Consider the following 23,175-nt stretch of genomic DNA (forward strand, 5'->3'; position numbering starts at 1 on the left):
TTTTTTTGCCCCAGAGCTGAGGACCTGAACCAGGGCCTTGTGCTTGCTAGGCAAGTGCTCTACCACTGAGCTAAATCCCCAACCCCATGAAAAGTTTAAGAAAGAAATGGAAGCTGGGTGGTGATGGAGCACACCTTAAATCTCAGCACTCGGGAGGCAAAGGCAGGTGGGTCTCTGAGTTTAAGGACAACCTAGTTTACAGACTGAGTTCCAGGACAGCCAGGGCTACACAGAGAAACCCTGTCTCAAAAAAAAAAAAAAAAAAAAAAAAAAAAAGAAATCATTAAGGAAAAAGAAAGAAGAGAAAGAGGAAAGAAGAGGAGGAAGAAGAGGGAGAAGAGGAAGAGGAGGAGAAAGAAATAGTAGATGAAGCAAAGATCTGTTTGCTTGATATAAAAAGGTGACCAGATTACTAAAGTTAAAGGCAGCAGACGGTACCAGTAACCTCTAGTAGCCTCCCTTTGTCCTTTGTGGATTTGTTCAGAGACTCCCCAGTGGGGCTGGGGAGATGGCTTAGTTGGTAAAAGATCTGCTATGTATATCTATTCTGTGGTACTGAGGAGGTAGAGACTGGATCCCTGGGGTTTGCTGGCCAGCCAATCTAACTGAATTAATGAATTCCAGATTCAGTAAGATGCCCTGTCTCAAAAAATAAGGTGGAGGGTGATGGAGGAAAATCCCTAAAATCAACTCTGGCCTCAACCTATATGCACACAAACATAGACATACATGTATACATATATTTTTACATACAAGACTCCCATTGGATGTTTAAAGGTGTGGATGATACTAGACCCTATAATTTTGATCTCTAAACAATGGCTATAATTTTTGAAGTCCCAGGTATAACAAGAAAATTTATACAAACTTCTTTCTCTCTTTTTCCCTTTCTTTCTTTCTTCCTCCTATTTTTTTTTTTTTTTCAGGCAGAGTTTCTCTGTGTAGCCCTGGTTGTCCTAGATCTCACTCTGTAGACCAGACTGGCCTTGGACTCAGCGATCCCCTGGTTTCTGCCTCCTGAGTGCTAGGATTAAAGGTGTGCGTCACAACACTCACCTTTATAACTTCAGAATAAAATACTCATCCTTAATGTTCATCATTGAAACTTCAGCACACAATTTTTTCTTTCCTTATTAAAAACTGACAACCTTTGTCTTTTCACTTAAATAATTCAATGGGTTCTAAGCCAATGAGAGACCCTGGTGGATAATGCCTGATAACTGACATCTTCTTTGGCTAACTTCTGGACTGTACACGCAGAAACATGCACATCCACACACATCTGCAAATGTGTGGGCACACATGGACACACATACATTGTTGAGACTGGGTCTCGTTAATTTATGATTCTCCTGCCTCAGCCTCCCATGTAACTGGAATGATAGGTGATCCCAGCTAGATGGAAGAAATAGTTTTAAAGGTTCACTAGTTAAATATATTCCATATAGAAGCAACATTTGCTAGAACATGAGATGAATCATTTAAAACTGAAATACAGGACTGGGGTATATAGTTCAGGGATGCAACCTATTGGATGTACAAGGTCCTGGGTTCACCCTTAGTAACATAAGAAAATAATTTAAAAAAGAAATTTCAAACACAAAAGGTCCCCATACCAAATCAATGAAACACCTTACTTCAGTATTTCTTCTCTGCACTGCCTCTGTGTGGCAAAGCAAGCGATAGCCCACATTTTGATTTCGACTCCTGTGTGGAACTGTTTTCCTCGCATGTCCCACACTCCATGGCTGGGGGTTGCTACTGTCCGGTTCTGGAAAAGAAATGACATGGCAAAAACCCCAAAACTTTCCCAAAATATGCATTTCAGGTGAGCTCAAGTAAGCACTTCAAGTTCTGAACTGATCAATTCTTAGTACTCTATGTGGAGTCCAGTAAGAGGCCAGCAAGATGGTTCGGCAGATCTTTACAAGTAGCTCTTGTCCCGCTGCACGCTGACCTGAGTTGGACACCTCACCATACCCAAGAACTCATACAGTGGAAGAAGAGAACCCAACTCCCTCAAGTCGCCCTTTGACTTCCACAAGTGCACCCCCAGAATAGATATGTATGTAAATGTAAAAAAAAATTGTGCCAAACTCAACTAAAGAAATTTACCTTGAAACAAACAAAACACCTGATATATTGTTGGAATGATAAAATAATAAGTTCAAGACTTAGAGAACCATTCTCTCCATACTTAGCAAATTATTTATTTATTTTATGTATGAGTGCTTTAATGCATGTACACCTGCATGCCAGAAGAGCACATCCGATCTCTTTGGTCATGAGCCACCATGTGGGTGCTGGGAATTGAACTCAGGACTTCTGGAAGAGCAGCCAGTGCTCTTAACCGCTGAGCCATCTCTCCAGCCCCATACTCGGCATATTATATGTGTATGATTAGGAATTACTGATAGGCTTTACCCGTCCTCCATACTGGAGCATAGGTGCTGGAAGTACGCGTCCGGTCACATGGGCCATTTCATCCCGCACTTTAAACTGAAACTCCTGAACGAATGGATCTGTTTCATAATTTGCACTTCTTACCTAACAACAGAAAAGATTTGTCATTATTCTCAGACTTCCCCTCAACCTCTCACTGTATTTGCTAGAACCTCCACTTTTCTTCCTCTATGCCAACTATATGTTTTGTAATAAGTATAATCAACGGTGCCCTGAGTATAAGACAGAGAGATTATCCTGCAGACTGTGAGTCCCAGGCTGGAGGCGTCTAGGAACACCTTGATAACTCACTCAGAACTCAATGTAGACATTAGGTTGAATAAATATACTTCAACTATTTCTGACCCATGAAAATGATGATTTTAAATAATTAAGCAATTTCAGGAGTGAGAAATACCTATTTAAAGTGGGATAAGAACCTCTGATTGAGATGATAGTGCACGCCTTAACCCCAGCACTTGGAAAGTAAGGCAGGTGGCTCTCTGAATTTGAGGCCAGCCTGGTCTACAGAGTGAGTTCCAGGATAGCCAGGGCTATACAGAGAAACCCTGTCTTGAAAAATGAAAAACAAACAAACAAAAAAGAACCTCAGACTGGACAGTCACTGCTTAGTTAGTCAAAACTAAAACAAAAAACCCTCTGATTCTAAAGAATTTAGGAACATAACACTAAAATTTGTTTCATGTAAAGTTTGACAGTAAATACGAAAAACAACCTTTTTCTAACTACCTGCTTTATAACTTATATAATTTTATTTCAGTATTTTCAGGTTATTATATCATATACATTTATTTAAAGAGAAATAGTAAGAACAGATTTTAAAAGTCCAGCATCAGTTATAGATTATAAATTTTATATAACATATCCATGCATAGAGTCAAAGAACTAATACATGGTTCTTCCGCACTATTATCTTACCAAGGTGCCCCCCTCCCAGGTCCTCCCTCTCACAATCCTGCCCCCCATACCCTGCTCCCTTGAGTGGCTCACCCTAATACACTTTAAATCCCATCTTAGAGTTCTGTACTAACCAATCTGCTAATTTCCTCTTGTCTATCTGGTGCAGATCTTGCTGTTGCCTTAATCATAGTAGAAGTCTGATTGTCTGTTAGTTTCTTGATACACCTTTGCCCAGCCACAATATTACAGACCTAGAAATAGAATAATTTATACAATGTATATATTTTTGTTAGAATTCACTTGCTTAATGCCAATCACATGTTAAGTATAATTTTTAACATTTTTAAATTTTTAAATCATTTCTTTTTACTGTATGTTAAAGTAAAAAAGTAGAGAACAAATTACACACAATCACATAATTATAGATAGGTAAAAGGTACACAGAATAAAGACCAAAAGAAACATAGCAAAAATGCTAACCAATGGTAGAATTATGGGTGAACTTTTTTCTACCATGTTGGCTAGTTTTATGTCAGTTTGACATAAGCTACTGCCATCTCAGCTGAGGGAACTCAATAAAGAAAATACTTCCATAAGATCTTGCTGTAGGGCACTTTCTTAATGAGTGATTGATGGAGAAGGGCCAGCACATTGTGAGTGGTGCCATTCCTATGCTGGCGGTCCTAGGTTCTCTAAGAAAGCAGGCTGAGCAAACCATGAGAAGCAAGCCAGAAAGCAGCACCCCTCCATGGCCTCTGCATCAGCTCCTGCCTCCAGGTTCCTGTCCTGATTGAGTTCCTCTGACTTCCTCTGATGATGAACAGTGATGTGGAAGTGTAAGGCAAATGAACCCTTGGCTCCCCAAGTTGCTCTATGGAACTCTGACCAAGACACATACTATTTTATTTAATGAAATTTTAGAAAAAAAGTAGAATTTAAAAATTGTTCAAATTCCCAAATACATGTGAGACTCAGAAAAATCATAGGCCATAAAAGCCCCTATAAAATAATAAGGCCAGGGAGATGGCCCTGAGGGCAAAGAGCTTGCTGCATAAGGATGGAGCTCAGATCCCTAGCATTGTACAAAACTAGGCACAGTGGTATATGCCTGGAACTCCAGTGCTAGGGAAGAGGGAGGGGAAAGGAAGGCAGAGAAATAGGTTCAGCTGATGTTCTGGTTCAATGAGAGACTGTCTCAAAAAAAGGTGGATAGCAATATCAAAAGACTCTTGATGTCATCTTTTGGCCTACACAAACATGCATGCATGGCATTCTTGCATGCACGCGCACACACATATAGACAGATGAACAGAAGCCAATCATAAGCAGTGTAGAGACATTACTTCTAGTGGCAGGTACGTATGCTTCTGCTCCTGCCCCACTTGCAGACAGGGGAGATGTGGGTACTTCAGCTGAAGTGTATACTTTTCTCTGAAATACTGAGCTACAGTTCTCTCCACAGTTTGGCCATTTTCTAGCTGTAAAGGAAAACTGGAAAAAAGAAGAGCTGACATGAACAACTCTTATCCTGTTATGAGCTGGCCAACTCCCCCGCCCTTACTCAGAGTGCCATGCCTCATGTCACTGCTGTGGTGAGCAGCAGCTTTCCTTACGTTTGGTGGTTGGCAGCCCTTCTCGTTACATTACAAACACGGTATTTCCGTCTCATTGTTCCACAATGAGTCACTTCAACCTTCAGACCTGTTCCCAACAAGAAAAATGAAGGTTACAGAAATTCCAAGAAAAATACTTAACCAGTCTGTTCACTACCACAAAACCTCTATTCTGAGCAGGCACAAAGTCTGTGACACAAGCAATGTGATATCAGAAACTTTTACATGACATTGCTAATAAACATAATTTTGACAGACCTAATACCAAATATTTTTTTTACACTATCAAGCTCTATTTGTTAAGAAAGAAAATCCTGTTATTTGCTGTAAGTCTAAAGATCAAGGGACAAAGTTCTCCACTAGAAAAAAAATATGTTTATAATCAACTCAGGAATTTGTAAACTTGGGAATGAGAGCATAAGTATTTGAATAGTGACTGAATATCAGGGCTTCAGAAAGTTGAAGAAGGAAGTCCTTCTAAGATTTGTGAAGCAGGCAGAAAAAAATCTGGTCCTCTTGTCAGAACCAGAGTGACAATTTTATTAAGTATTTTTCTTTTTTTCTTTTTGGTTTTTCGAGACAGGGTTTCTCTGTGTAGCCCTGGCTGTCCTGGAACTCACTCTGTAGACCAGGCTGGCCTCGAACTTAGAAATCCATCTGCCTCTGCCTCTGCCTCCCAAGTGCTGGGACTAAAGGAGTACGCCACCACCGCCCGGCAAGTATTTTTCTTATTAATTTTTTCTCAAAAATAGTGACTACTAGAATGGAAAATAAATAGTTCTTAGTTTAAAAAACTATTTTGTGTGTGTGCTCATGCACACATGAATGTAGAGGTCGAAAGACAATGTAAGAAACTGGTTCTTTTCTTCCACCATGTGGGCTCTGGGGAGCAAACTCAGGTTGCCAAGCTTGGGAGCAAGTGAATTTGCCCATTGTGCCATCTTGTCAACCTTCCAAATAACTTTTTTTTTTTTTTGAGACGAGGTCTCTCTAGTGTGCGCTCTCTCTCTCTCTCTCTCTCTCTCTCTCTCTCTCTCTCTCTCTCTCTCTTTCTCTCTCTCTCTCTCTCTCTGGCTGTACTGGAACTTGATCAGGTTGGCCTTGAACTCACAAAGACCCATCTGTCTTTGCCTTCTGAGTGCTGGGATTTAAGGTGTGGGCCACCACTCTCTGGCTCCTTCAAATAATTCTTTTTTTTTTTTCAAATAATTCTTAAAATAAGCAATTTCTACTTTCTTATGGAGTCATTGACCCCTTTGATAATTTGATGAAAGCAATAAGTGCTCAGAAAAATACATACATAATACATATGTATGTGTATATAATGTAGCAAGTCATTTTAAGTATTTCTAGATCACTATAGTGCATTTATGAACTTTAGTGATTCAAGGATTCCAAGCTACTCTAGAAAGTAAAGAAATGGGCTTTGACTCCGCAGCTGAAGAAAACCCCTGTTTTGGAGGTACTCAGGGTCATGCACACACAGGCATGTGTCCTACCCCTGAGCTCTAACCCCATCCTTTTCACTCTGATTCAAGACAGGGTCTTGCTGAGTTGCTCAAAGTATTCTTGAATTTATTTTCCTTCCTTAGCTTTCTGGGGTGCCTTCATGACTGGCATATCAAGAAACCAGGAAGGTTCTTGGTTTGTTTTTTCTTGAAGGTAGAGGATGATGAAAGGCGCTCTCTATGTAGTCCTGACTGGAACTTGTTATATAGACCAGGCTGCCCTTGAACTCACAGAGATCTCGCCGAATCTGCCTTTCTAGTGCTGGGATTAAAGGCATGTGCTTCTATGCTCAGCAGGAATTTCCTTAAGTACTGATGAGAGACAGAATTTCCTGAGATGATGTTTTATGTTTGTGCTAATGTGGCCATCATTAATAACATGTTACTGAGTACAGGAAATGCAGCTAATGTGCCTGATAAACTAAAAATTTAGTTTTAATTAAATTAAATTAAATAGATTCACAAGTTCCTGGTTGACATATTGGCCAAAGTAGTAACCCAGGAGTTAAGAAATGGACATATAATAGCTATTCTTCACAGAAAAACAGACTCATTTCTAAAGTTTGGCCAAGGCTCCAAAGAGTGAGTCTAGAAGGGTATAAATGAAGTTTTAGTTTCTGGATAGAATAATGGTTACTATACTTTAAGTAATTTTACTTTTATATTTATAATTCCTATAGTGCAGTAATTCTCATCTGGATGTGATTTTACCTGCCCCTTACTCTGGAACATTACATGCGCATATGCATGTGCGTGAGTGCATGCCACTTCCAGCCCCCAAGGAGACTTCTGTGACTGTTACAACTGGGTGATATCACCGGCAGCTAGTGAGTAGAGGTTGGATACTACCAAATATTCTAGAATGTACAGAATTGGACCTACCAACTCAGCAAAGAATTACCCAGTACAAAATGTCAAAAGAAACTCTACCACAGTATAATTTATTTTCTTACCTAATTATTAACTATAGTACCAATCACAAAGTTCATTCATAGTAAATGATATTTCCTTTTGACATATCAGCACAAATTAAGATAGTAATTGATTTTTCTTAAAAAGTATTCTTAAACTTAAACTATCTTTTTTCTGATTTTTTTTTTGAGACAGGGTTTCTCTGTGTAGCCCTGGCTGGCCTCAAACTCAGAAATCTGCCTGCCTCTGCCTCCCAAGCACTGGGATTAAAGGCATGCACCACCAGTGCCTGGCAAACTTAAACTATTGAGAAGTAATTTTTACTATAAATATATTTCTAAAATTAAATTTCAAATATTTATTATGACATTATGTTATAAAGAAGGCCAGAAAATACAAAATAGAAGGCCTTATAAGAGGAAAACAGGATACTATGAAGTAAGGAACATAAAAATATTATGTCTAGGGGAAAAACGAAATAAGTTTCTGTTGCTTGAAACACTTAACTATTTATTTTCATCTTCCTCATAATTTAAAAAAAAGTATAGATTTAAAAAATATAAAGTTCTACATGCTTATAAAACAAATATTAACTAAAAGTAAATTAGTGCTTTTTTATACATAAAGTTATCATACTTTTCCCCAGTATTTCTGCTGTGAAAGTACCATGGCTGATGGTACTTTTATTGGCTGTTTAAAAAAAAGCCACTCCAAAGTTATTACTAACTAGCTGGAGGTAAGTTTAACTAGATTACAATCAATATACTAAAATTTATATTCATTAGGGCATAATTTATAGCAGTATTTAACAGCTATCATCAAATTCCTTACATAAGTTAAAACTTAAACCCAAACATCACTGAACAGAAAACTCTGTTTTTTTGAGTTCCTGTGGTAGGATACATGGTGTACTTTAAAAAGTCCTCATTTAAAAAAGTCTTCTTGACTTTGAATGGAGGAAAAAAATACTGGTTTATTAATTAGATACAACCCAGACTTTCTACCACAAATGTAAGATTATAGATCATAGCTAACAAGTAGATCAAATCCAGGGGATAGCAAAAAGTCAAAATGATAAAGAGTGGAATAGGTAATTCTCTGCCCAGGCCCCTCCCCAAACCCTCCATCCAACCAAAAAGTTTGGCTTTAAGCAATATTTAGCCTGTGAACTTGGCTTTACCTTCACTATCACATCAACTTTATAATGCTCTCTAGCCAACTGTTCAGTCATTTCTTTGGCCCCTGAGCAGTTGATGTTAAGACCGAGTCCATGCTCTCCGGGCAGCAGCTGAATCCTTGTTCTGTACATCTTGTATTTTCTGTGACAGAGTGGTGATATGAGTTGATTGCATAGTTACCGCAGAGGAATGTATGTGACTGCATGATATCAGAGGTGGTAACTAAGCAGCAACTCGGCTAGAAACCATGGCATTGAGATGATCACAGACATAATGGTAGGTAATGCGCTAACCTGACGATGCTAACTGCAGTTAGAACACATTAGGAAAGGACAATGATATGGTTGCAAACAGTTATCTTTAACAGTTTCTTATTTTGGCACTTAACTTGAGATAGATGGATGCTTACTGACAAAACAGGAAGGGCTTGCCTTTTCATGTTTTATTACAACGACTATCTTTTTTTTGTTGTTACTGAATGGCACAGAATGAATGATAACTGGAACAAGCAGGATGTAGTCACCTACTCTAATTGGTTTGGGGGACTGAAAGATGTTCAGTGAACAAACTTGAATGCTTCATTCAAACCACAAGCTGAAAATTATCTGCAACAAATAGGTAAAATCTTAAATAACAACATAATTATTTCTGTCTATTTAAGATGTAACATTTAATATTAACAAAGTTTGTTACGTCTTACTAGATAATATCTGGTTTTCCTTCATGTCTATATACTACACTAAATACAGTGAAGTTACATCTTACGTGAGGGTTAGATACTAAAGTCATAAATAAGGAAAGAAGTATAGACAATCAAATTACTTTTTAAAAATGCCTGAAATTGCTAATAAAGCACAGCTAAATGAGTTTTAACACAAAGCTGTAAATGTACTTTAAAATGTACAGAAGGAGCAAATATGCACAGAATAAATAGAACAATATTAAATTAATTTTAATTTGAGGGGCCATAGAGAATACCTTTTTAATTTAATGAACATATGATGTAACACCACTGTAATAACTGTGGCTAAGTAAGACAGGCACCTTTATAATGTACATTAAATAGCTAAGAGCAATCTGGAATAACACATGAAACTGGTGAACTCCAATTTCTAAAATTCCAAAGAAATAAGACTTCAAAAAACTGTAATTTTAGAAAAATAACATTAATTAGAATATGTTCAAAGACTGAGTCAAATTCTAAAGTAGCAATATTTTTAAGATAAGATTCTTACTTTAAAAAGATTGTATTAGAGAAACATTTCCCATGAGACACGTTCCTCTCTCTAACTAGTATGGGACAGTATTCATAAAAAAATAGCTGGATTACTTAGCATATTCCTCACCCAACTACTACCTAAGAAGCTACAATAATAGATATGATATAACATTTTATAATTAACCTATATTATATCGGTTACACAATATGATTCTAATTATAAAAACACCTCAACAGAAGATTTTCTTATCCATGCATTTTATAGTGAAACTGTGGTAAATACTAATTAGTAACTAATTAGTAATAATAACTAATAGTAAATACTAATTAGTCACAAACTGTAGACATCTGAAAGTACAGTCTTCTAGATGCTGATTAACTCACCTTTTATCTCCTTAGTGAATTTTACCCGATGAGAATCAGTCAGGGACCTGGGTTGTTCATCAATGTTGTGAATGTCAAGAACTTCACACATGAATTGAATTACAGGCTGTGCTTTGTAAAAGGCAGTGGCAGAAACTAAGAAAAAAAAAAAAACCAAATAGTATAAATTTAATATTTAAAATCCAAGAAACTTCATTCTAGGTTTCCATAATTAACTGTGTACAACTAAAACACACACACACACACTATGTGTATGTGTGTTTTCCAAAATGAAGTAATTTGATTTCTGAGGTACAAGAACAGAGAGGTCAAATACTATAGGTTTTATCATCTAACTCACTATGGGTAACTATCTTCACAATGAAGTGTTCTATGAAACAAGAACTTGTTTCAAAAAATGCCCAAGAATGCCAAAGAATGCCCAAGTTCTTTAGCAGTGAAGAGAGTGGATTATTTCTTAAACAAGGCTTTTTGGGCTGGAGAGATGGCTCAGTGGTTAGGAGCACTGAATGCTCTTTCAGAGGTCCTGAGTTCAATTCCCAGCAACCACGTGGTGGCTCACAACCATCTGTAATGGCATCAGATGCCCTCTTCTGGTGTGTCTGAAGACAGCAGCAGTGTACTCACATACATAAAATATTAAGACAACAACAACAACAAGGCTTCTTATGCTACCATGCTTCAGTCTCTTCTAGAGATAGCTTTCTTTATCTTATAGGGACTGAGAAAACAGTGACATTAAATACAAAGCACAGGTCATACCGGGGACATCTGCCCAGGGGTATGAGTCACAGGTGGTGTTTTACTAATCACCTCTTTACTAACCAGCATGATTATTTTTAAAATAGTTTTTATTTCTAGGTTTTGGAACTATGAAATGGTTAGAAGACCACACATCTCTTTTTCCTCCTCCTTTGCCTCTCACTGTGAAGCCCTGGCTAATCTGGAACTCAATATGTAGTCCAGGTTAGCCTCAAATGTACAAAGATGCATCTTCCCCTACCTCATTAGTGCTGGGATTAAAGGTATATACTACCATACTTAACCTTATATTCTTTAAGATTAAAAAAATGATGAATGTATATGTGTCTATGGGAAAGTTTGTGCATGTGAGTGTGCAGTGACCTCAGAGGACAGAAGAAAGTTTGAGTCCCCTAGGGCTGCAGTCACAGGTAGTTCTGAGCTGCCCAGTGTGGGTGCTGAAGATGGACTTCAGGCAGGAAGACAGTCTCTCTCCAGCCACATTCCATTCTTTTACTGAAAAACTGTGGGAATGTTTTTGTGCATAAACAAGTGCCAGCAAAGTGAGAGGTGGTGACTCATGTCATTAATCCCAGCACTCATGAGGCAGGGGCAGGTAGATCTCTATGGCCACATGGCCAGCCAGGGTTACACAGTGAGCCCTATCTCCAACAAAACAAAACAAAAAACAAACAACAAAGACCTCAAACCAAAAGTGAAAACATGCCAGTACAGTATATACTGTACACAAATTTTTCATATTGTTTGATTAGTTCAGCACATGCTGGTCTGGACTACTTTTTAGAAAGGAAATAGATAAAAGAAGCAAATTGTGAATAACATGGGCTTTTCCTTTTCCTTAATCCTACAGTAGATTTTCTTCACTAGATACTACAGCCACACCTACAGTTCCACAGGTCACAGTTGGAACTACCATATAAATGTACACAACAATTTCTTCTACTCTATTTTCTGCTACTCTTCTAACCACTCACTGTTACTATCTTTTAGGCCACATCCAGTGACATGGTCATTTGAGATGAAAACTAAACCTTGTGATACAAAGCTTTAAAAAGGATGGGTTGAGGGCTGGAGAGATGGCTCAGCGGTTAAGAGCACTGTCTGCTCTTCTGATGGGCCTGAGTTCAAATCCCAGCAATCACATGGTAGCTCACAACCATCTGTAATGAGATCTGATGACCTCTTCTGGGGTGTCTGAAGACAGCTACAGTGTACTTACATAAATAAATAAATAAATCCCTAAAAACAAACAAACAAACAACAAAACAAAAAACAAAAACAAAAAACTGATGGGTTGAAATCAATGAACACAGTTTAAATAAGGGTAACTTTTAGTGATAAGAGATCACCGGGGGCCCTTTGTGGACCTTTCAAATTTCATTGTTGTTTCATTGTTTAAGATAGCATCTCATGTAGCCCAGGCTAGCCTCACTCCGTCATGACCTTGGACTCCTCTATACATCTTATTTCCACTTCCCAAGTGCTTACTCTAAAACAAAAGAATAAACCTTCTTCTCAGCACCTCAAGGTACCTTCTCCATAACTGACTGTAACAAGCAGGCCTCAACAGATACAAGAAAACTGATGCATCCTATCAGATCACCATGGACTAAGGCTGGTCTTCAATAACAGCAAAAACAACAGAAAACCCACATACCCATGGAAACTGAACAACTTTCTACTCAATGATAACTTCATCAGGGAAGAAATAAAGAAATTAAAGACTTCCTGGAATTCAATGAAAATGATGACACAGCATACCCAAACTTATGGGACACAATGAAAGCAGTGCTAAGAGGAAAATTCATAGCACTAGTGCCCTGGTAAAGAAACTAGAGAGATCCTACACTAGCAACTTAACAGAGCACCTGAGAGCTCTAGAACAAAAAGAAGCAAACATATCCAAGAGTAGTAGAAGGCAGGAAATTGTGAAACTCAACCAAACAGAAACAAAAATAACTAGACAAAGAATCAACAAAACCAAAAGCTGGTTCTTTGAGAGAATCAACAAGATAGATAAACCCTTAGCCAAACTAACTAAAGGGCCCAGAAACAGTATCCAAAGTGACAAAATCAGAAATGAAAAGGGAGACATTGAGGAAAACACAGTGGACCAAGGTTGAGCATGTCCAGATGGGCCTGGGCAGGGGCAGACAAGCTGTTGGGTTTTTTTTGTTTTTGTTTTTGTTTTTTGTTTTTTTTTGATTGGGACATTCTGGGAACCATCAAGCTGGGAAGATGTGGAGGAGAAAGCATGCAAGGACATGTCTGGGCAGACACTGAGTAGTGGGCCATCTGGTCCTCTTAGATATGGTTTAAGGTCAGATGCTCTGTTGACTCAGATTAGAACCAACCTTAGGAATTTTCCACTCTGTTCTACATGTAATATAGTTAATATTTGAACTAGCCAATCATGTACAGCCACACTGATTCCTTTGTTCCCCCAGACCTTTTTCCTATATAAACCCCTAACCCCTGAGCCTCGTGGTCGGCTCCTCTGTCTCCTGTGTGAGATATGAGTCGAACCGGAGCTCCGATATTAAACTGCCTCATGTGTTTACATCAAGATGGTCTCTCGTGATTCCTTGGGTACACGTCCTCCCGAGACTTGAGTGGGGGGGTTTCCTTACGGGGGTCTTTCAACATAACAGCAGAAACTGAGGAAATTCATCAGATCTTACTACAAAAGCTTATACTCAACAAAACTGGAAAGTCTAGAGGAAATGGATGATTTTCTTTTTCTTTTTTTTTTAAAGATTTATTTATTTTATTTTATGTATATGAGTACACTGTAGCTGTACAGATGGTTGTGAGCCACGATGTGGTTGTTGGGGTTTGAACTCAGGACCTTCGGAAGAGCAGTCAGTGCTCTTACCCACTGAGCCATCTCACCAGCCCCAAAATGGATGATTTTCTAGACAGATACCATGTACCAAAATTAAATCAAGAGCAGGTAAACTATCTAAACAGGCCCATATTCCCTAAGGAAATAGAAGTCATTAAAAACCTCCCAACCAAAAAAAAGCCCAGGGCCAGATGGCCTTAGTGCAGAATTTTACCAGACTTTAAAGAAAAGCTAATACCAACAGTCCTCAAACTATTCCATACAATAGAAACAGAAGAAACACTACCTAGTTCAGTCTATGAAGCCACAATTACTCTGATACCTAAACCACACAAACACCCAACAAAAGAAAGAGAACTTCAGACCAATTTTGCTTATGAATATCAATGCAAAAATACTCAATAAAATTCTTACAAACTGAATCCAAGAGCATATCAAAACCACCATTCACCACGATCAAGTAGGCTTCATCCCAGGGATGCAAGGTTGGTTCAATATAATAAAATCCATTAACGTAATCCACTATATAAACAAACTCAAAGAAAAAAAAATCACATGATCATCTTCTTAGATGCTGAAAAAACGTTTGACAAAATACAACACCTCTTCATGTTAAAAGTCTTGGAGAGATCAGGAATTCAAGGCCAATACCTAAACATAAAAGCAATTTTCAGCAAACCAACAGCCAATATCAAATTAAATGGAGAGATATTTAAAGCAATCCCACTAAAATCAGAGATGAGACAAGGCTGCCCACTCTCCCCATATCTACTCTATATAGTACTTGAAGTTCTAGTTAGAACAAGACAACAAAGGAGATCAAGGGCACACAAATTAGCAAAGAAGAATGTTCTAAATAAGAATTATGAGCCAGCCGGTGGTGCACGCCTTTAATCCCAGCACTTGGGAGGCAGAGGCAGGTGGATTTCTGAGTTCAAGTCCAACCAGCCTGGTCTACAGAGTGAGTTCCAGGACAGCAGACAGGGCTACACAGAGAAACCCTGTCTGGAAAAAACAAAAAAACAAACAAATGAAAAAAAGCAAAAATTACGAGCCATAAAACTAATTAAAAAGGCATCATAAACAAACCTTACCCAGCTAAAGATTAGTAGAGACTGTGCAAAATGTACAAGGTAATATGTAGAATATGTGATATTCCTAAATCCTAGATTAAAAAAAGTGGCAAAGGATATGAGAAGACATCTCATATCTTAAAATCTAAATGGCAAATCACATAAATGTCATTAATAATCTTATTTATAATTAAAGAGATATTTAAAAGCCATTTTGAAGAATTAAGATGGGTAAAAATGTTCAAGATTGTTCCACAGACTGCCAACAAGCCAAAAGGAAAATGAAGAACTTAGATTACAGAATATAAACTAATAACTGTATCACTATGGGAAAGATAATATGTACAAATATAAAGACATACATAGTTATTTTAACTCAATTTTATTATATTGGAATAGGTAGACATTCTTGAAGAATTCTATAACTATAATTAGAATTCTTAATGTAGCATGACTTGAGAGAACAGCAAGAATGGAATAATGGCCAGCAGGAGATCTCAGTGGGCAAAGGTGCCAACTGAATGTCACCCCAGAACCCTAAGGTTGAAGGAGGGAACCGACTTTTCCAAGATGTCCTCTGATCACTGCACATGCCACCCCCACAAGATAAATAAAAGTATAATTAAAAAGATAATGAACCTAAACATCAAGAGAATTAAATAAATTACGTTGTAAATACATATGTTCTATAAATTAAAATAATTGAGAAGGCACCAGAATTCAGTTAAACTGAAAAATGAAGAAGTTAAGGAAGTTTGGGTAAAATGAGAGATTACTAGTTACTTAAGATTCTATCTAGACAGACAACTGGAGAGGACAATTATCAAACTAGGTAGTGACACTATGAGGGAGCTGCTGTTCAGTGTGTGGATGTAATGCATTACTGAGTTTATTAAGGTTAATTTCATTAAATTTTTACAATATATCCTAAAATACATGCATCTTTTACTAGATTTATTCATCTATATTGGTTAGGATAGTTTTGTTTGGATTTTGCTGAGAACTGAACTTACAGCTTTTACATGCTAGGTAAATGCTCTACCACTGAGCTACATTCCCAAACCAATTCCTATTTTTTTGTTTCTGTTGGAAATGTATCCTTTACATATGTCACAAATGGCGTGTTTCATTAACTGATTCATTAGGTAATAACTGATTGTTCTAGAGATTAACCTAGGGCCTTACGTGTACTAACAAGTATGCTACAGAAAACAATTTTTTTTTTTTTTTTGGTTTTTCGAGACAGGGTTTCTCTGTGTAGCCCTGGCTGTCCTGGAACTCACTCTGTAGACCAAGCTGGCCTTGAACTCAGAAATCCGCCTGCCTCTAGGAAACAATTTTTAAAAAGCTCAATTAAAGGGCTAGAAGGATGGCTCAGTGGTTAAGAGCACTGACTGCTCTTCCAGAGGTCCTGAGTTCAATTCCTAGCAACCACATGGTGGCTCATCTGCAATAAGATCTGATGCCCTCTTCTGGTGTGTCTGAAGACATTGACAGTATACTCATATATATATAAAATAAATAAATCTTTTTTAAAAAGTTCAATTAAATATAAATCATTCTGTGAAAAGAAGGAGCAGTGGATCTGGGGAGAGGGAAGGTGGGAAACATGGGAGGCATTGAGGCTGCAGTTGGGATGTATTGTATGAAAGAAGAATAAATAAAAAGAAAACAATCATTCTGACACTGAGAAACAACCTAAAGAGAATAAAAAAGGGTTGGAAATCAAATAGACTCACTGTAGCTTACTTCCAGCCCAGTCTCCACTAGTTGTGACTTTTCTCAGTGTCATTAATATATTTATTTATTATGGTTCTTAGAACTGAACCTATGGCTTCATGCATGCTAAGGAAGTGTTATACCACTGACCTTCATTTCCAGTCCTCTGAACTTCTAATTATTCATCTGTTAAAAAAACAAAAAAACAAACAAAAACAATTTCTGGAGTAGGAGAGATGACTCAATAGTTTTAAGAGTGTTTACAACTGTTGCAGAGGACCTGAGTTTGGTACCTCAGAACTCACATCCAGGCATAACTTTAGCACCAAAGGATCTGACCCCTTACACACTTACAACAAATCATGGTGTATGTACATCCTGTGTGTACACACAGACACAAACACATACTCAGAAATAAAGATAAGATACTTCTCAGAACACTGGAAATTACCAATGCAAGGTTCCCACTTGTGCCTCAAACATGGGAGCAACTCAGAGCACCTATTTTCACTTCTGAATAATTTTCTACTGCCATTTTCTCACTGATCTAGTGCTAGATCAATGAGTTATATTATCAATGTACAATATTTATACAATAATTCTTTGAAAAGGCTACATGAAGTCTTGTGCAAATGAAGTTAGGATTTCCACTGTGTCCAAACTGAAACTGAATGAGGATACAGAAAGGGTGGGAGTATTGCTTGATGGTTAGAGGATTTGCCTAGTATCAAGTCCCTGGATTTGATCCCTAGTACTGCAAAATAAAATACAAGTATATAAATGAAATTAACACAACATAAAATTACAGATGCAAAAAAGAGAATTAAGTATCTGCAACATTTGAAATAATTAGGACATGTACCAAGAAAGACTGGATCAAAATTGATAGTCAAAAATATGGCAATATACGATGGATGGATCTTGACAAAAACACTTTTCAAAACTATAACTGAATGTTGGGCAGATATTGGTGGGAGGTGTCTTGAAGGGTTGCATGCTACGACTATTACTTGCCCAACAGTGTTCTTAAAAACTAACTCTTGGCGGCTGGAGAATAGCTCAGCAATTGTGAATACTGGCTGCTTTTTCAGAGAACCGTGGTTGATTCCCAGCACCCATACAGCAGCTTACAACCATCTGTAACTACAGCTCCAGGGATCCAACACCTTCTGGCCTCCAGAAGCACCAGGTATGCATAAATACAGAAAAAACACTCAGACGCATTAAAAAAAAAAAAAAAAAACAAACTAAAGAAATCATCTTGCTAGTACCCAAGAAGGTTCTTTCTCAAAATCTTTCCCAAACCTAACAGTGCTCTAAGAAAACCAAAATTCTTACTTGTGTATTAGTGTTCTCTTTATGGATTTACAATATAAATACACATTACTAAATGTAAGTTAGATTTCCCAGTTCTTGAAAATTATGTAACTGAAAACATAAACTATGTGAATATTTTTTCCAGATTTTAGCTGAAGCTTGTTTCTAACTCAACCATATAAATTAAATATACTTAATTTCTTAATTTTTACTAATATGTGATTATTTTTGAGAAGTACACAACTACTCTAATTGTCTTGGTACTTTTCATTGGATATTAAAAATGCTATCAATGGTCTCATTCCCCCCTTCTTTCTAAAGAAGGTCTTGCTATATAACTTAGGCTGGCCCGGAACTCACTACATAGTCATGTCTGTACTTGTAATTCTCCTGCCTCACCCTGGCTTGTTAGGATTATAGGAATGGGCTACCATACACGGCTTGGTCTTTTTGTTTTTGTTTTAACCCCCTTTCCATCTTTTGAAATAAGGTGTCATAGCACAGACTAGTCTCAAAATTGCAGCTTTCCTACCTTAGCCTTCCAGGTATTGAGATTACAGATATGGGTCATTGTACATGTTGGGCATATTTTCTTCCCCCATCTCTCTCTCTCCCTCTCTTTTATTCTTTCTTTCCCTCTCTCCCTCTCTTTTTCTCTCTCCCTCCTTCCCCCTCTCTCTCACTCTCTCCCTCCCTCCTTCCTTCTCTCTCTCTCTCTCTCTCTCTCTCTCTCTCTCTTTCTCTCTCTCTCTCACACACACACACACACACACACACACACATACATTTGCACATCTCTAGAAATTGCTGGGTCATGAGGGATGTACATTCCTTTCTTAGATACCTTATAATAGTTCTTTCACAGTTATTTCAGTTTCTGACCTTTCACAAGCAATGTATGAGTCTCTGTGGTGGGGCTAGTGAGAAGGTTTAGCAGGTAATGACTTGCTGCAAACCCTGACCTCACAAGTTCCATCCCAGGAACCTACATGGTAGAAGGAGAACTGACTTCCACACATGCACTCTGGCACACATCCTCACCGCACAATAAATACATGTAATTATGATGCCCCAGGAAAGGGGGCTGTGGGGAGGTGAAGTAGGGGTGAAGATGGGATGGGGTGGGTAGGGGGGGACCCTCTCAGAGGCAAAGGGATTGGGTGAAGAACTCTTGGAAGGGGACTGAAAAAGAGGGCAACATTTGGAATGTAAATAAATAAAACAATTTTTAAAAATTAAAAACCAAAGTCATGTTGGGCACTATTCACAACTGTTAAATATTGTTAGACAAGATTAGCCACTCTGATAGGTACATGGCGGTGATTTAAAAAAAAATTTAGGGGGCTAGTGAGATGGAACAATAAGATAGATAGATAGATAGATAGATAGATAGATAGATAGATAGATAGATAGATATAGACAGACAGACAGACAGACAGACAAGCATTCTGAGAAACAGGCCAAGTCCTAGGGCCCCAATTTGGGTCTACATTGCTGAACAGTTGCCTCTGTGTTCTTATGAAAGTTTGGCAGCTCATTCTCTGAAAAAGGTAAAAACAAAATAAAAGCTCTCTGGAAGGAGGATGCCAGACATAGTTGCAGGCACAGGAGTTGAAGGCACAGGATTGTACCACCAACAGGGATCAAATAAGAGTAAACACTAAATGCTGACAGAGAAATTCCTCTAACTAGAATTTCCAACTTGGCTTTCAGAATGCAGATGACCAGACTTAACCTTTAGACAGGTATATGAGAAGGCTAATCTTTGGCTAACCTTACCTGGTCTGAAGAGACCTAAGAATTACAATATCCCAACCTCAACCACTGAATGACTTCACCCTATAATAAAGGTCCAGGTTGATGAGACGCCTATGTGCATACAGTACTTCCATTTGGTGTGTTTAGACATTCCCACTGAGCCCCTAGACATAATAGAATAATAATAATAGGATACTATCTTAAGATGTAGTATCCAGGAAGCAGAAAAAAGCTGTTAATAAAAAGCAAACAAAGAGGCAGGTGGATTTCTGAGTTCGAGGCCAGCTTGGTCTACAGAGTGAGTTCCAGGACAGCCAGGGCTACACAGAGAAACCCTGTCTCGAAAAACCAAAAAAAAAAAAACCAAAAAAAAAAAAAGCAAACAAAGGGTAGAAAACTGAGGAAAACTTCTGCCAGGAGCCACGGCCTTAACCACGGCCTTGTGGAAAATTACTAGCTTACACATACAGCCCTGAGAGAACATGTGTAGTCTAACAGTAAGAATATTTGTGGGTGTGGAAGACACTGTGACCGCTGGTTCCAGAAACTGAAGATTGCAACCTGGCCTTCAGAAAGCCCCCAGGCTCTTCCCCCCTCCCTTGTAGCTTTCTCCCGCTTGTGCTTATATTGTATCCCTGAAGTAAAGTTTTTCAGAGCTTGATCAGACAACTGTCTTGTTCTCATTCTTTGTGTCTCTTGTCCCCCTCAGTCTCTCTCCCCTGTCCTAGGTCCCTACTGAACACCCCGTGGGTCGGGGCAAACTTCTAGAAAGTAGCTCAAAACTGAGATTAAAAAGACAAACAAGGGCTGGAAAGATGGTTCAGCTGTTTAAGAGCACTGATTGTTCAGAGGTCCTGAGCTCAATTCCCAGCAATCACATGACAGTTCACAACCACCTGTAATGGGAACTGATATTCTCTTCTGTCATGCAGGCATACATGCAAATTGAGCACTCATATACATAAATTTTTAAATTTTTAAAAATTAAAAAAAGACAAAAGGGTAGATTTCATAGCATATAAATTGTAAAAATAGATATTAATATCCTAGGTTTAATCCAGAGCAGATTGAAAGAATAAAATTGCAGCTATGAGCTTTTGAGGGTCGGTCTTTTTAAAGATTTAATTTAAAACAATTTATGTGTGTTTGTGTGTGCGCGTATGCACACATGTGTACAGGACGTTCCCTAGTACCTGTGGAGCCCAGAAGAGGGCGACAGATCCTCTGGATCTGGAGTTACAAGGGGTCAAGTACCACAAACAGCAAAGATTCCAACAGTAGAGCCACCTTTCCATCTCCTAGTGCAGCTGCAGTGCCAGTAACTATGGGAACAACCTGCTGGCCAATCATTGAAAGAAATACAGTCGATCAAGGGGGGAGGTGTACAAGGGGGAGGGACAGGGGGAAGGGGTGTAGGGGGAGTAGAAAAAAAATTACAAATGGAGACATGCTTCCAAATTCCTGAAGGGGAAATCTTGACACAGAAACTTGCTTTTTTCTTAAAATGGGGTCTTGCTATATTGTCCAGTTTTACTTCACTGGGCTCAAGAGATCCCATTGCTTTCTCCTCCTGCATACCTATCCTGTATAGGTATACTTACCTATGCTGCCCATATACCTTAAGTTTGTTAAGAAACCTAAAAAAGACACTTTTCAGTATGCAAGTAAGGTGTTTACATATGCCCCTCATATACCCTTTTCTCTTAAGTGCCCTAACACACGAAAAGGAGGAACTAAGCTGCAATCATAATAAACTTCCATGTTCCCTGACCTTCTGTATTTGAGTTCTGGAGACCGAGGGCATAGCTGAGCAGCAGCTCCTCTGCCCTCTCTGGAAGGCTCCCAAGGTGTCAGCCACAGACTCAACTTGAAGGAGCAAGCTGAGACTAGGTTCTTATGGTGCAAGAATGGGGAGGGGACCAACACTCACCCACACCCTTGAGCAGGTTCCCTACTCTATCAAGGCTCAGCCTCTTACACGACTAGTACAAGGCAAGCTACTGTCACCATCCACGGCAAAGACAGGAGAGCCAGGCATCTCTCCACTGACCCCTTCAGATGATGATTTCTGAATCTTTGAGGTGTCCTGACTCCGTTCTATAGGTGTGCGGTTGAAGTTTTCTTTTCCCAGAGACGGCTCATGTACACAAGACTGTTCAACTCAGTGCAGCTGAGAGTGACCTCCAACTTTTAATCCCCCTGTCTCAACCATGGCCATTTTTGCATTTTGTATTTTATATATATGTTATATATATAATATGTATCTGTATATTGTGTATAATATATGTACATACTATATATATAATATATATAACATATATTTCTGTTTCTGGCATGGGATTTGTTGGTGTTTTGTTTTGTTTTTTCATTTAACATTCATTTTATTTTACAGTGTCTTAGTTATTTGTGTTTTAGAGTAATATCCCCCCACAGCCCCCTGGTACTCTGCCCTCTAGGCAGATTCATGCATTGCTTTGCCCTGATGTTAGCTTTTTGTTGTTGATGTTGTCTATTAAAGCTTTTTGAATTGCTTGAGAAAGGAATGCCCAAGACAACAACTGAAAGTGTGATTTCAAAAGGACCACTGTAAGCCAAACAGGAAAGGTGCATTCAACCAGAATCAACCAGAAATAAGTAAGAAACCAATCTGAAAGCTGCGCTGATTATGATACATTGAGCCAGTCTTCTAATGCGAGGACAGACTGCCTGGGGAAGCCTGACTTCCATCACAGTAAACGGAGTCATGACTGAATATGGAAGCTGTGAAAAAACTGGCAACAGTAAAAGGCTTCTGGCTCAATGACTGAAGACTCAATGCCACACATGTAATGAATCCAAGTTGTTTCCTGAAGCGCTTGCCTGTGCTGCAGCCTTGGTTCTAAACTTACAACGTGAGAACTGAACAATATATACCACAACAACATGTTTTTCTAATGAGTGCTGCTTCAAACACCTTGGCTCATATCACATCAGGAACTACGATATGTTATAAAGAACTACAGTTATTTTCCTATGCACCTAAAGTTTTCTACTCTTATTTAGAATGCTTTAATATAGTTATGAAAAAGAAACAATATTTGTCATTCCTTAGTATATATCAAATTAGCGTACCTTGCAATTTCATTATATTAGAATGTTTGATTTTTAAAGCTGGTGGCTGAGTGGCATGTGGTGTCCTATGCCTTTAACTCCAGCACTAGGAAGGCAGAGGCAGGCAGATCTTTATGAGTTCATGGCCAGCCTGGTCTACTTAGTGAGTTTCAGGACAGCAAAAGGCTAATGGAGAGACCCGGTCTCAAAAAGCAAACAAAGAATGCTGTTTAAATTGCTGGCTTGAGTTTAAAAAAAAAAAAAACTTGTTAAAATAATTTTGGTTTGGGATTTGTATGGAATTTCCAAAATACCTCCTAAAAATACTTCAGTTATTTTGTATTATATATTTATACCAAGCATTCTCAGTATTGGTGATTATAAAATCAAAATAATGATCAATTCTGAAAATGTTAACTATGTTCTATGTCCTG

The 23,175-nt window shown here is 38.3% G+C and overlaps 1 protein-coding gene across 4 annotated transcripts in view; it reads right to left on the minus strand.

Moving 5' to 3' along the window:
* Positions 1-23,175, minus strand: part of Ago3 (argonaute RISC catalytic component 3) — an 83,304-nt gene that overhangs the window by 24,243 nt on the left and 35,886 nt on the right. For 2 of the 4 annotated variants that reach the window (XM_031378660.1, XM_031378657.1), the window contains exons 2-8: positions 16,727-16,762; positions 10,178-10,312; positions 4,977-5,064; positions 4,707-4,854; positions 3,495-3,614; positions 2,425-2,547; positions 1,638-1,771 (exon numbers count right to left, since the gene is read on the minus strand). In XM_031378660.1, the coding sequence (XP_031234520.1) occupies positions 1,638-1,771; positions 2,425-2,547; positions 3,495-3,614; positions 4,707-4,854; positions 4,977-5,064; positions 10,178-10,268 (704 nt within the window). In that variant the 5' untranslated portion in view covers positions 10,269-10,312; positions 16,727-16,762. The remainder of the gene's footprint in view (positions 1-1,637; positions 1,772-2,424; positions 2,548-3,494; positions 3,615-4,706; positions 4,855-4,976; positions 5,065-10,177; positions 10,313-16,726; positions 16,763-23,175) is intronic. The other 2 variants (XM_031378656.1, XM_031378659.1) reach the window with 1 other exon arrangement.

This window comes from Mastomys coucha, unplaced genomic scaffold (genome assembly GCF_008632895.1).
Source record: "Mastomys coucha isolate ucsf_1 unplaced genomic scaffold, UCSF_Mcou_1 pScaffold18, whole genome shotgun sequence".
Lineage (NCBI taxonomy): Eukaryota > Metazoa > Chordata > Mammalia > Rodentia > Muridae > Mastomys > Mastomys coucha.